At 36.9% G+C, this 15322-nt stretch overlaps 1 protein-coding gene across 1 annotated transcript in view; it reads left to right on the forward strand.

The window, feature by feature from the left end:
* The window catches only part of YTHDF2 (YTH N6-methyladenosine RNA binding protein F2), a 30047-nt gene extending 15470 nt beyond the window's left edge, over positions 1-14577 (forward strand). Inside the window, exon 5 of the mRNA XM_057702701.1 lies at positions 13736-14577. Coding sequence (XP_057558684.1) covers positions 13736-13759 — 24 coding nt within the window. The 3' untranslated portion in view covers positions 13760-14577. The remainder of the gene's footprint in view (positions 1-13735) is intronic.
* The last annotated feature ends 745 nt before the right edge of the window (positions 14578-15322 follow it).

The following is a 15322-nucleotide window of genomic DNA, read 5'->3' on the forward strand; positions in this document are numbered from 1 at the left end:
TACTGCTGTTGTAATACCTGGTGGTTCTTAGGAGATATTTAATACTCTGCTACATGTGTCAAAGCTAAAAATTTGGACAGATCACTTGTGTAATACTTGAAGCCATTTAGAAAAGGCAGACTTAAAAGTTTTTGACTTCATGTGGACCTTTTTGGCAGTCAGGGTGTAGATAGCGTATAGAGCTTTTACACTGCATGTTAAAAAAAAATTGGCAATGTGCAAATTTTATATTAGCATTTGCAAATTTTCCCTTTGCATTTGTTTTGCATTGTAAGATATAACCAAATTTATAAAAAGTGTGGAAATGAAAGGAAATTCACCTATAGTTCCTCTGACAAAACCACTCATCATTTCTTATTTTCCTACACAAGTTAGTGGTTTATACAGTTATAATCATATCCTATATAGTATTTTACCCTGCTTTTCCCCCTTAATACTTAATATGTGTATTTACCCATATTTAGCCATTTTTTGCACATCTACATAAGGCACTTTCGAAATCTTATCTCTGATCCCTTGTAACAATTCTGTGGAATAGTTAAGATTATCTTCTTTTTTTCTGGCCCCACTGCTCCCCTTGTGGAATTTTAGTTCCCTGAAGAATCCCGGCCCCCTGCACTGAAAGCTCGGAGTCCTAATCACTGGACCGCAAGGGAATCACCAAGATTATCTTCATTTTACAGTTAGGAAACTGAAATTCAGAAAAGAATACCTTTCTTAAGATCACTAGCTAGGTTTTAGAAGAGCTGAAATTTGTTTTGCCCCAAAGCTTTTCTGTTCTTAGGCCTTGCTGCATCTTCACATTTATCATTTAAAATAACTAATTGCAGTGTTCTATTATCTATTGATGCCTGTAGCCATTCACCTCTTTGTTGGCTATAGAGGAGAGCGTAATTGATTGAAACTTAAACCTTTACTTAAGCACTTAGGTTTAAAACTTCCCTCATCACAACATCAAAATGGAGCAAATTGGATCTACTCTACCTAACCTTGTGAGAGTTGCTGCCAATGACAGGCAGCAGGAGTAAGGGAGAACACAAATCTGAATAGTTACTCTGAAAGTTATAAAATTGAATGGGAGGGTTTTAGGCTACCTAACTTTTTGTACACAAACTGCAAGGTTACCTCATTTTAGTGGCAGAACAACTAGAACCCTAGACAAGTTCTTGGGTAATTCAAAATCATTTATGACAAATGTTACCTTACTTGGAAGTCCATAGGCCTGCAAAGCGGTGGGGAGGGGAGCAGGGTGGACCTGGTGTGAGGGCTTCAGAGTATAAATTCCAAAAAAAATGGTAACAACAATTTAAAACAAACTCTGAGTCATCTGGAAAGTATTTACAAAAATACTGATAACTAGGTGTACCCCCAGATTTACTCAACCAAAATTTTCTTTAGTTAGCTCCCTAGGTATTTCTTAAAAGGATTAGAAGCAATTGAAGAGAAGTTTATCAGTTTGTACAGGTTACCATCTGAGAGTACTTACATTGCAGATTCTTGTCCTTCCTCACCTTATTGAGTGCGCATCTTTGGAGATGAGACTTTGGAATCTGCATTTTATCAGTTCTGTAGGTGATTTTCTTGTATTTTTAATTATTAAAATTTTTAAATTTTTATTTTTTCTTTTAAAAAATTTTATTGATATAATTGATGTACAGTAAACCATATTTAAAGTGTACAATTTGATTTTTTTCTTAGTCATCTATTTTATACGTATTAATGTATTTATGGCAATCCCAATCCATCCCACCCCAGCAGCTCCCTCACCCCCGCACCCCACTTTCCCCCATGGCGTCCATATGTTTGTTCTCTACATCTGTGTCTCTATTTTTGCCTTGCAAACCGGTTGATCTGTACCATTTTTGTAGATTCCGCATATATGCATTAATATACGGTATTTGTTTTTCTGACCTACTTCACTGTATGACAGTCTCTAGGTCCATCCATGTCTCTACAAATGACCTAGTTTGTTCCATGGTATATATGTACCACTTCTTTATCCTTTTGTCTATTGATGGACATTTAGGTTGCTTCCGTGATCTGGCTATTGTAAATAGTGCTGCAATGAACATTGGTGTGCATGTGTCTTTTTGAATTATGGTTTTCTCTGGGTATATGCCCAGTAGTGGGATTCTCTTGTATTTAAATTATGAATGTCATTGGGTAGATTTTTGTGTGTCCCCCAGCTCAAATTCCTCATGCTTATTTTTCCTGTAAGTTTCTTCCTTTGCACTGTAGTCCTTCCAGTCTCTGCCTGCTAGTCTCAAGACTTCATCTTTAGAAGCAGTGTTAGAATTCATGTGTCTGATAAGCCTGGCTGTACCTTTTTATACTGTGGCCTACTTTGAGGCTGAAAGGGTCTTTTGAGTAGTATTTTTCATCAGCTATCAATATTGTGAGCCTCTAGTGAATTGCATATATTGTTTGTTTATGTAAAGGTGGCAGTGTCTTGGGCCAAATATCCTCCGTGTAACTTCATGTTGTAATCTACTCCTCAGAGACATTATGGTGACTTCTAAGAGGCTTTTTTTATTTTTTAAGATGCTTTAATGTTTTAAGTTTTACATTATTGTATCATCCTTTTTGTGAGCACATTAATTGTTTAGAATTGTTAGATAATTTTAAGCAATAAGATTTAGTGGCCACTATCCATTCCGAAGTTGCCCGAAGATGTTAACTGATTTTTAAAGGTTATTAGATTTTTGGGATGTGGGAAGGGATTCTATTAAGTATATTACATATGATGGGCCTTTAAAAAAATTTAGGTTTATATATACATTAGGTTGATATTATCGATAGAGCATGAATCCTAGATTCTGTTTTCTTGTTAGTGTAGTAGTGGAAAGGCTGGGAGCTCTACAAGACGGTAGAAGTAGAATTACTGTCAGTAATTGAGCAAGTAAACTTCTGAGCCTTAGTATTTTATGAAAATAGGGGGAAAACTTACTGAGTTGTTAGGATTAAATGTATATAAAGTGAAGTATTTGCATATAGGTCTTTTATAAATGATGATTGTGATCCATAATCCCAGGCATATAAATGTATATATACACATAAATACACCTTTGTTTATTTTGGATCAGTCATCACATTCTTCACTAACTTTCGGCATGGTACTTAATAATGCTGCTGGGTTTCCATTTTGGGGTACCACCCTTGGAATAGGCTAGGGAGACTGAAAGGGAGATCACTTAAAAGGAGTCTGTGGCAAAGTCTTATTGAGAGATTTAGAGTAGCTTGGACTAGAGAAGTGTTAATGGAGGTGTTGAGGATGGTTGGACTGGAAATTTTTTTAATTGGAATATAATTGCTTTACACTCTTGTACCAGTTTTTGGGGTACACCAAAGTTAATCAGCTGTATTTATACACATATCCCCACATTCCCTCCCTCCCTTGACTCCTCCCCACCCTCCCTGTCGCGGCCCTCTGAGGCATCATCCATCCTCGAGTTGATCTCCCTTTGTTATACAGCAACTTCCCACTGACCCTCTATTTTACAGTTGGTAGTATATATATGTCTGTGCTACTCTCTCACTTCCTCCCAGCCTCCCCTTCATCCCCTGCCCCCCCCAACCTCGTGTTGGACTGGAAATTTTTGAAGGTGGAACTGGAGGTTATATCATTTATCAGATAGCTGGAAAGCATATTCAGTGATTACTCCATTCTTTCTGAATTTACTGTCAAATGCTGGGAGTGGGAGGGAGATTTGACTGACAAGCTATTAAAAAACCTTATTTGTTTAATTGTATTCTGAAGTGTTTTCAGAAATTGGTTTTATTGTGAAATTAGTTTTTGTTCAAATGTAGTTCTTACTGGAGAGCCAAGGGCTGATTCAAAGAATAACTGAAAAAATGTTAATATATCTGTCTTACCCTTTGTTCTTTTACTAGTTATAGTTAGATTTATTATTCAGGGCCTGAAAATAGTAGATTTTCCAGGCTGTTACTTCTGACCCTTTTAGTGAAATGTATATAGAAGTTCAGCTACTAAGTAACAGTCTTGGAAAAGAGTTTGATGGTAGGAAAGGTTATTAGTTAAATGCATTTACTTCATCCTGGTGTTCCTATGTCAGTTCCCAGAAATTTATTTCAACTAAGTGTCCATTTCTGCACTTAGGAAATCTCAAAAGGGAGTGAATATAAATATATATATATATTTATATAAAATCTCATATTTACAGCATCAGAGACCATTAAGATTGCTTTCAGGGAGTTCCCTGGCAGTCCAGTGGATAGGACTCCATGCTGAGATCTCACAAGCCTCGAGGCATGGCTAAAAAAAAAGATTGATTTCATAAGCCATATAAAGCATTGAAAGTCAGATTAGTATAATCCTATTTTTTCATGTTAACCTATCTAAGCATTCTCTTATATTCAGCCATGGACCCTGAAATTTGTGTTCTTTTCTATCAGGGACCATGGGGACATAAGAAAATTTAGTTGAGGCCTATTGAGTAAATTTTATTTGGGGGATAGAGATTAGATTTTAAAATTAATAAAATTATATTCGACATATATATGTGTGCCTGTGGTGTTTTATGGCCCACTTAAAAGTGGGGAGACCGGTGGTAGTAGAAATGAGAAAGGATGTTAAGCTAAAGAGAGGAAAAATCAAGCAGATTTATAATATTGTAGGAAGAGATTTCAAATGTGCAGACTTTTAAGTAACATTGCCACCTTGTGGCTTTTAGGATATTTCCTCTAGAGATGAACTTTTGCGTTTTATAGTCATAGATGTAAGGTGAGGAGGAACTAAGATGTGATGGGTGAGTAGTATGAGTGTTAACCTCTATAGTCATTTAAATACAGGCCAGATGTTGAAGCCTAGAAACTTCTTACCCTGGTGGTTTATACGTTCTTAGTTAATATCTTTAAATTTGTCTTTGTTTCGTAAGATTTTTTCTTTAGTCTCTTCACTGAACAGTGAACAGTGAGATTGTGGGCTGATTTAAAGATTAGGGTGAATGTCTTACTGGGAGTTTTGTGATGAGATATGAATTCAGTAAAAGCTTGCTCTGCTGTTTTCCTTTATCCTTTTTTACCATCGCTGTAGCCTCAAGCTCTAGGAATGCATCTTCCCTTCCTTTTAGCATTTGGTCTGTTTTCTGGTTAACTGGGACTTTATGATTAATTTTGTGTTTGTGCTTGAGGATCTTATGTAGGAGCTTAACCTAGACTAGCCACTCCAGCCTGTTCTACCACAGATCTCACTGTAGCTGCCTTGCACATGGCACTAAGTTAAAAAAGGTGGTAGATAGGCTGCAGCATGACACCATCATGGGGAAAGCCAATTTGCTGCACCACTGCCCCTTCTCAGGTGGGTCAGTATCTCCACATATAAAAGCTGGAGTGTTGGACAAGACACAAATGCATATTGTGCTTATGACAGTTCCAGCTGGGACTTGGACCCATTGGAGGGCCCACCTTGCATTTATGTGTTCTGCTGCTCTTTCCTTTTATTGTGTATCTATCATTATTCTTCTGTCCCCCACCTCCCCAAGCCCAGCTTTTTCTTTATTAAATATTACCAAGGTAGGACTGGTTAATTACAAATGTTAATAAATACATCTGAGAAGTGAAGTCTTTTGACCATAAATTTTCAAAGCAGTTTAGTGGAATTCCCAGTGGTAATAGGAAATAGTCACAAAAGTGAAAGAAAAGACCTGCTGTAAGAGAATTCTTTTATAGAAACCTAAAAGATTTTAATGTCCCAAAATGGTTAAAATAATGGTCTCTGTGTCATTTTTTTCTCTCATTTTAAAAAGACTTGTAAAAAAAAAGCTGATAGGCAGATGTTTTTCTTTTTCTTTTGCAAAAATACCCTCATGTTTGATGATTTCAGTGTAGGTATGAGGAAATAAACACATTTCAAAGTTTTATGAGTTGTTAAACATAACTTTTTTTTTTTTTGCTGCGTCAGGTCTTAGTTGCGGCACATGGGATCTTCCTTGTGGCATATGGGATCTTCCTTGCGGCACGTGGAATCTTTTCTTGCAGCGTACGGGCTTCTCTCCCGTTGTGGCATGCAGGTTTTCTCCTCTCTAGTTGTGGCGTGCAGGCTCCAGGGTGTGTGAGCTCTATAGTTGTGTGTGGGCTCTGTAGATGCTCCACACGGGCTGTCCATATGAGGCTCTCGGGTTTAGTTGCCCCTCGGCATGTGGGATCTTAGTTCCCAGACCAGGGATCAAACCCTTGTCCTCTGCATTGCAGGACGGATTCTTTTTACCACTGGACCACCAGTGAAGTCCCTCAAACATAACTTTTTAAAAAAATTAATTAATAAATTTATTGGCTGTGTTGGGTCTTCATTGCTGCACATGGGCTTTCTCTAGTTGCGGAGAGCGGGGGCTTCTCATCAAGGTGGCTTCTCTTGCTGCGGAACACGGGCTCTAGGCGCGCAGGCTTCCGTAGTTGTGGCACACAGGCTTAGTTGCTCCTCGGCATGTGGTATCTTCCTGGACGAGAGCTCAAACCTGTGTCCCCTGCATTGGCAGGCGGATCCCCCCCCCCCCCCAATTTATTTATTTATTTATTTTATTGGCCGTGTTGGGTCTTTTTTTGCTGTGCGCGGGCTTTCTTTTAGTTGCAGTGAGTGGGGGCTACTCTTTGTTGTGGTGCGCAGCCTCCTCATTGCCGTGGCTTCTCTTGTTGCGGAGCATGGGCTCTAGGCATGTGGGCTTCAGTAGTTGCAGCACATGGGCTCAATAATTGTGGCTCACGGGCTCTAAAGCACAGGCTCAATAGTTGTGACGCACAGGCTTAGTTGCTCCACAGCATGTGGGATCTTCCTGGAGCAAGGATCGAACCCATGTCCCCTGCATTGGCAGGTGGATTCTTAACCACTGCGCCATGAGGGACGTCCTAAACATAACTTCTTAGTGCAGCTAATTTTTGCATAAGAATTAAGTGAATTATCCCCCATTTTAGTAACTTTTTACTTTGAAATAATTTCAGACGCGGAGAGATTTAAAGAATAGTGCAAAGAACTCCCATATACTTTTCACCCAGATTTACCAATATAATATTTTGTTATACTTGCTTTATCATTCTCTTTGGAGATGTGTGTGAAATTTTTTTCTGAACCATTTGAGAGTGAGTTCCAAGACATCATGCCCTTTTCTCCTAAATATTTTTCTGTCTAGTTCCAACAAGAACATGCTTTTATGACCAGAATGCAGTTTTCAGAATCAGATAGTTTAACATTGATTACCAGTTAGTTGTCTTAATGTCCTTGGTAGCAGTTTTTTTGTGGTCCAGGGTCCAGTCCAGGATCTTTCAGTTTTGTTTGTTTGTTTGTTTTTAATTAATTAATTTATTTTATTGGCTGTGTTGGATCTTCGTTGCTGCACACGGGCTTTCTCTAGTTTTGGCGAGTGGGCGCTACTCTTCCTTGTGGTGCACGGGCTTCTCATTGCGGTGGCCTCTCTTGTTGCAGAGCACGGGCTTTAGGTGCATGGGCTTCAGTAGTTGTGGCACATGGGCTTAATAGTTGTGGCTCACGGGCTCTAGAGCGCAGGCTCAATAGTTGTGGTGCACGGACTCAGTTGCTCCATGGCATGTGGTATCTTCCTGGGGCAGGGATCGAGCCCATGTCCCCTGCATTGGCAGGTTGATTCTTACCCACTATGCCACCTAGGAAGTCCAGGATCTTTCAGTTTTAAGCCTTTTTAGTCTCTTAATCTACAGTTAGTTATACACACATACTCACATACCAATATCCCACCCATTCACTCATTTTGTTTGTTTATATGACATTACATTTCTGAAGAGTATATGCTATTTATTTTTGTAAATGTTGCTGTTTGTCTAAGGTTTCCTTTTCTCATTGTGTACATTCAGATTATGCTTTTCTGACAGGAATACTACATAAGAGACTTTGTGTCCTCAGTGCATCACATTAGGAGGTATAAGATGTCTGTTTATGCCATAATAGGTAATGTTTACTTTGATCATTTATTTAAGGTATTCACCTGGTTCTCCACTGTAACGGTGCTATTTTCCTTTTAGTAAGTGGGAAAATAGTTTGACACTGTAAATATCTTGTTCCTCATCAAATTTTCACCCTTTAGATTTAGCATCTATTGCTAAGTCTTTTGAAAGAACTTTTATTGAGATATAATTGACATACAATAAACTGTATATTACATATGTATGTATTTTTTGCAAGCTTTATTCTTTTTTTTGTTTTTTGCATTTTTTCTATTTTATTACTTGCCCATTCATTTTTTATTAAAGTGTACAATTTTTTTTTCTTAGTAATGTATATATGGCAATCCCAATTTCCCAATTCATCCCACCCCTACACCATGCGCTTTACCCCATTGGTGTCCATATGTTTGTTCTCTACATCTGTGTCTCTGTTTCTGCCTTGCAAAACCAGTTGACCTTTACCATTTTTCTAGATTCCGCATATATGCATTAATATACAGTATTTGTTTTTCTCTGACTCACTTCACTCTGTATAACAGTCTCTAGGTCCATCCATGTCTCTACAAGTGACCCAATTTCATTCCTTTTTTATGGCTGAGTAATAGTCCATTGTATATATGTGCCACATCTTCTTTATCCATTCATTTGTTGATAGGCATTTAGGTTGCTTCCATGACCTGGCTATTGTAGATAGTGCTGCAGTGAACATTGGGGTGCATGTGTCTTTCTGAATTATGGTGTTCTCTGGTATGCCCCGTAGTGGGATTGCTGGGTCATGTGGTAATTCCGTTTTTAGTTTTGTATGGAATCTCCATACTGTTCTCCATAGTGGCTGTATCAACTTACATTCCCACCAACAGTGCAAGAGTGTTCCCTTTTCTCCACACCCTTTCCAGCATTTATTGTTTGTAGATTTTCTGATGCTGTCCATTCTAACCTGTGTGAGGTGATAACCTCACTGTAGTTTTGATTTGCATTTCTCTAATAGTGATGTTGAGCAGCTTTTCTTGTGCCTCTTGGCCATCTGTATGTCTTCTTTGGAGAAATGCCTATTTAGGTCTTCTGCCCATGTTTTGATTGAATTTGTTTTTTTGATATTGAGCTGCATGAACTGTTTATATATTTTGGAGATTAATCCTTTGTTGATTCGTTTGCAAATATTTTCTCCCATTCTGAGGGTTGTCTCGTCTTGTTTATTCCTTTGCAAAAGCTTTTAAGTTTCATTAGATCCCACTTGTTTATTTTTTGTTTTTATTTCATTTACTCTAGGAGGTGGGTTCCATTGCTAATTCTTGCCCAATTAAGATATTACTATGATAGCTGTTTACTTATCATTAAGGCTATGTAATGCTCAAATTGGGCAAAGGCAGGCCCTTCAAGCAGGATCCTCTGATTCATTCCCATTTTCAACCAAGTTAGTTTGTTGGTTTGTGTGTTTTGGCTGTGCTGCGTGGCTTTTGGGATCTCAGTTCCCCAACCAGGGATTGAACTCATCCCCCCTGTGGTGGAAGTGTGGAGTCCTAACCACTGGACCCCCGTTTTTCTTTGTTTTTTGTTTTTTTTTAAATAAAAATGTTTAAAATAGCTAGTATTTAAAATCTTGTGAATCATTTACTGCTTTATTACTGGTGCTAAATTCATTTTACTTGTCAAGATGGTATGATAAGAATGCTTAAGTATCTTTACAATCTCTGAGGAGATGGATATTATCTTTATTATTTGTAAATGTGTAAGCTTATTTTTTGTGTACACATCAAAATTGTATATGGAAATAGAAGAGCAATTTAATCAGCTTGCTGAATTGTATCAATGTGATATTTTCTTGATGTTGATCAGGAGATTAAGGCAGCTAATGCCATTTGTTGTTTGCATGTAATTTCCATAATTTAAAGAAAACCTTCTGTCACACAGGTTTGCATTAGGACACAGGTGGTACTTGCCCTCTTGGTATAATTGTGTAGCTAAGATTCAGGAATAGTTTTATGTTTGAGGCAAAATTGAACACAGGTATTTTTGGAATTTAGTATCACATTGTAAAGAGGAACAAACTTTAAAAAATAAGATGAAGTAATAAGTGCAATTTCACAGTGCTGTTTTGAATTTCTTTTGACTAAATATTTTAAATGCTGTTAAGCATGGTGATGAACTTACATGTAAATGTTTTGGGGTTTTTGTTTTGTTTTGTCGAGCCATGTGGCATGCTGGGAACTAAGATCCCCCAACCAAGAATAGAACCTGTGCCCCCTACAGTGGAAGCATAGAGCCCTAACCACTGCACAGCCAGGGAATTCGCATAAGTGTGTTTCTTAGGGGAAGATGGATTTGGCAAAGTCTAGGTTTTCTAATTCAACTATACAATTTGGAACATATAAGTTTATTTGTATTCCTGGGGTTACATTACATTAAAATAAGAGATAATAGGAAGAATTTTTCCCCTAGTCTTTTGTCTTTCTACCAATTTTATTTTTTGATGTATTTCAAAGAAATGGCTGTTATCAGCACACTTCACCCCTAAACATTCTAGCATGCATATTATTAACTAGAGCTCAATATTTGTTTTAGATATTTTTTGAATTAAACTTATATAAAATGCACAAATTTTAAGTTTGTGTTTGCTGAGTACTGGCAAATATACTCATCTGTGTAACCCAAATCCCTATCAAGATATAGAACATGACCATCCTAAAAATTTCCTTCCTGTCCCTTCTTAGTCCCATCTCCACCCCACCAGAGACAACTAAGTACTATTCTAATTGTATCAGCACCATAGATTCATTTTCTGTGTTATAAAACTTCACATAATTGGAATCATACAATGTGTATTCTTTTGTCTAAGGCTTCTTTGATTCAGCGTAATGTCTTTGAGAACTGCTTCTCTTTAGATCTTCACTTCTTGAATTCAGAGCTAGGAGAGTGCTCCCAGACCCATAAAAAAAGCAGATCTGTATGTGCTAAAATTGAACAATCTGCAAGACATATTAAGTGAAGGGGAAAAAAGCAAAGTGAAGTGTATTTTGTATGCTGCTTGTGAAAAGAAAAAGACAAAAGATATAAGCTTTTATATACTTAAAATAACTCAGGAAGGACACAAGAAACTGGTAACAGAAGTTGTTTCTAGGCGTTTCCCCCAGTTTTATTGAAATGTAATTGACATACAACATTGTTAAAAGGTGAACTACAACATAATGATTTGATATATGTGTATATTTAGAAATGCTTACCACAATAAATTTAGTTAACATCCATCACCGTTTTTTTTTTCTTGTGATGAGAACCAGAATTTTATTTAAAAGTCAGTTGTAGCTTGTTATCCACTGCTAAACTCATAAGTTAGTTGGTGAGTAAGCTTTGCCAAAGACCTGTTCTTTGCTTTCTAGGAGCTTTTGTTTGAGTTGAGACTAATTGTATATGAAACAAGACAATGCAATTTAATTTTCAATTGGGGATGCAGATTTAGAAGGACATTGAAAACTGCAGTGGTTGACTAAGTCTCAAGGAAGGGGTTTTGAACTGTACTCCAAAGACCAGAAAGGCAGGCATTCTTGGCTTTTAAAAGCATAGGAATGAGATTTAATCAAGAAACATGAAGAAAAGAGTCCATATTTCCTGAAACTAAAGGTAGATTTTTGATAAGCAGTAGGAGAGATAAACATTATCTATCCAAATTAAGAAAGACTGAGCTAGGTAGATGAGTTTACGATTGATAGGCGAACCTACTGTATAGCCCAGAGAATTATATTCAATATCTTGTGATAAGCTATAATGGAAAAGAATCTGGAAAAGAAAATAATAGATATGTATATGTATGTATAACTGAAGCGCTGCTGTATTCCTGAAACTAACACTACACTGTAAATCAACTATACTTCAATTTAAAAAAAAAGATTGATATATGAGAATCTAGGTGATGTTGAAAGTTTCGTTTTGGTCAGTGCCGGAGGGTTTTTGTTTTTTATTCTTAGTTATGATTTTCCTATTATAAATAATACACTCATTATCAAAACTTTGGGAGAGTTATATAGAAAAGGGAGGAGTCAGTACTGCAGCCCAGGAACATCAGAACTTTTTTTTTTTAATACATTTATTTATATTGGCTGCGTTGGGTCTTTGTTGCTGCACGCAGGCTTTCTCTAGTTGCAGAGAGCAGTGGCTCCTCTATTGCGGTGGGCCGGCTTTGCAGTGCGGTGGCTTCTCTTCTTGCAGAACACGGGCTCTAGGCATACGGGCTCAGTAGTTGTGGCGCATGGGTTTAGTTGCTCCTTGGCATGTGAGATCTTCGTGGAGCAGGGGTAGAACCGTGTCCCTTACATTGGCAGGTGGATTCTTAACCACTGTGCCACCAGGGAAGTCCCAACACCAAAACATTTGAGGTTCCTTTTATGTTGGATTAAATTTCTTTTTCTTCTTCTTTTTTTTTTTTTTTTTCCTTTTTCTTGAATTGAGTTTGATTTCCAGAAATAGTGTGTGGGTGAATTGTTTTATTAAATTAAGTTTGAAATTTCAAAATGACTTATTTTTGAAAATATCCCAGATTTTTGTATGTTGGTGAGTTTATTTGTGAATTCCAGATATGAGAAATGGGACATTACAAAAAGATAACTGTTCCTTCTGAATAATTCACTGTTTTTATATCCATGGAGTAGTTTAGTGGTAGGGTAGTCAGTTCATCACAAAGCCTCACTTAACTTTGTTGACTTTTATATAAATATTTGTGATGACATGGTGTAGGTAAAGAACCATATAGCCGTGGGTTTGAATCTTGGTTCTTAGGTAACCTTGGTCAAGTAACTTCTTTGAGCTTTGGTTTTCTTATCTCTAAAGCAGAAACAGTACAGTCTTTGTAGGGTGGTTTTGAAGATGATTATGTACAGGGCCTGGAACATGGAAGCCCATAAGTGGTAGTTGCTATTCTATTTTAATAGGAATCATGTTTAACTTCAGAATCATAGTTACCGTAAGGTGAATGGGAGCAAATGACTATACTCACGTAGCCTGATGAATTGAGTCTAAGTTCAGGTCTTTGTGCTTGCTCCTGACTAGTTAATGCTTTTGCTTTTTTTGTTTTTGCTTCTGCTTTTTAAAAGGCATGTGGATTGAGTCATATTTTTTAAAATTCCAGTAAGTGAGGTAGTGTGTGAAATGGAATGTTGTTTAGGGTAAATTTATGAAAGGTCATAAAGAATGATTCTTAGTAAGAAAGGAGTATTTAGATTTATTTCTGAGAAAATAATTTGCGTTCAGTTTTCAAAATCCATTCCTGAGTGGATTTTAAACTCTCCCTAGGGGAAAAGGATGATTTCTTTGCCTGCTATGGACTAAGAGCTTTCTATATGTCGACTCATTAACTCTCCCACAGCCCAGATACATATGCTCACTTTATTTAAAAAAAAAAAAAAGGAAATTGAGGCCTATGACTATGTCTAAGGCCTTGGGACTAATATGAGATGACTGTAGTACTATTAGGGCTTATGCTGCTTCCCTTCTGCAGGCCATTGATATATGTTTGAATTACTTAGGCCCATATTTTGGGGAACTGACACGTATTAGCCTAAACCAACTATAATAGGAAAACAAATCTGTCTAGTCAGTTAAAAATTTTTAAAGTCAGAGAAAAATAATTTTGTAATAATTGAGGTTGCTTGAGTGCTAGTACTTTGGTTTAAAATATAAGAAGTAAAAGTTTTTATTTGTGGGGAATATTCTTTTTAGCACAATTTCTTTTGAGTTATTCTGTGAAGTTTTAATTCTTACACATGTTCATATAAGTTTTAACTAACCATTTCAAATTTTTTTTTAACTTCCATAGGAACGTCAAGGTCGTGGGAAATAAGAGGTGGTTCTGCACAGACTGCAGCAACGGTTGCATCTGCATATCCTAAGAGGAAAAAAATGACCTTCAAGAGAATTAGGACTTTTTTCTTAATTTCATTGACTTCAGAGACGATTGCAGACTTGCAGTTTAAGTATTGGAATTTCACAAAAGACATAGGACTTAACTGGAAAATGAAAAAAAAAAGAAAAAGAAAAAACTAAACAAAAAATCCCTCTAGATAGTTTAGGTGAAAAATGTCCCTTTTATTTTGGCTTTGGTTGTGATTTCAGAGCATAATGCTTTGTTTTTTTGTCTTTTTACTATGTTTTTCGGATTTTAAAGTCCGTAAGTGCATACAGTTTTCTCTAATTTTTAAACCCTTTCCTCCCCCCATTTTGACATTTGCACTTGGAGAACACTTGAGTTTTGAAGGTTTTGGGCATCCACCCCAGAAAGTGGGAATTTGGTTTTTCCCTTCCGAACTGGAAGAACATTTTTATGAAGAATTTTTGTCTTGGAGAATTTAACAGTGTTACCCAAGGTTGTGTCTTTAAGGGTGGTTCATTTTCTCTGACCCTTTGTTACTCAAAGTAAAATACTAGGAGTCCTAAGAAATGTTCTGTTCTTGTACATTATACTGATTAAGTCAGGATTAATTTGAAGCTAAGAACAGTGGTAAAAACTTGTTTACAGAAATGCATTTTGGAAGAGAAAAGTATTGTAAAACGTGTAGTAAATGTTTCTTCAGTTTCTTGTTCAGCCAATGAGGAAAGGGCATTGCCTTTCTTTTTACCATTAATCACTTCTCAATAAACGTGAGATCCTGTTGAGCATCACTTCTAGTACCATTTATTAGTATTATTTGAATTTGCTCTATTTTATGAAAGCTTTGGAGTATAAGGAGTTTTAAGAGATGAGACAGCAACCATTTTTAGAAGGTTCACTGAGACGAAATAGTTCAGGCTTGCTTTTGTACCCAGGGTTGGATAACCATGACCTCTGCAAAGCAAGGTGGGCCAATATTCATAATGCTTTATTTCCAGATACTTTCCTGAGAAGGTAGAACCACTGCTATGCTAAATTGTTCAACAAATATTTGATTGTGAGTGCTTATTAGGTACCAGGCACTGTGAAACCTGTAGAAACCTGGCCACATATTTTATGTGCAAAGTAGGTAGAACCCAGTATCAAAGATATGTGTTTAACCTGAAATATGACTTATTTAGGCAGGATTCCATGTCATCCAAGGATAAGATATTCCAGTGGGCTTGGAGCTTTGTGAACCACATATCCATAATGGTAGTTGATTCATCCTTGTTTATTTCCTAAGGTTTGGAGCTTCTCTGCCTTCAAGATTTTTAACCCTTAAGATGTCCCAATTTTGAAGATTTAGTTAACTGTGTAAAAATTTCTGTAATGAGAAAGGGTTCTGAAAATGGATTATAATACTGTTGGACCGTGTTTTGCCCACAGATTATTTATTCATCCTATCCTACGCAGCCCAGGCTACTAAATCAAGGGTGCGATAAAATTAATAAATGCTGATTTGTGATTAGCATCATTGTTAACACTTTTCTCTGC

The sequence above is a fragment of the Hippopotamus amphibius genome, chromosome 1, assembly GCF_030028045.1.
Source record: "Hippopotamus amphibius kiboko isolate mHipAmp2 chromosome 1, mHipAmp2.hap2, whole genome shotgun sequence".
Classification (NCBI taxonomy): Eukaryota; Metazoa; Chordata; class Mammalia; order Artiodactyla; family Hippopotamidae; genus Hippopotamus; species Hippopotamus amphibius.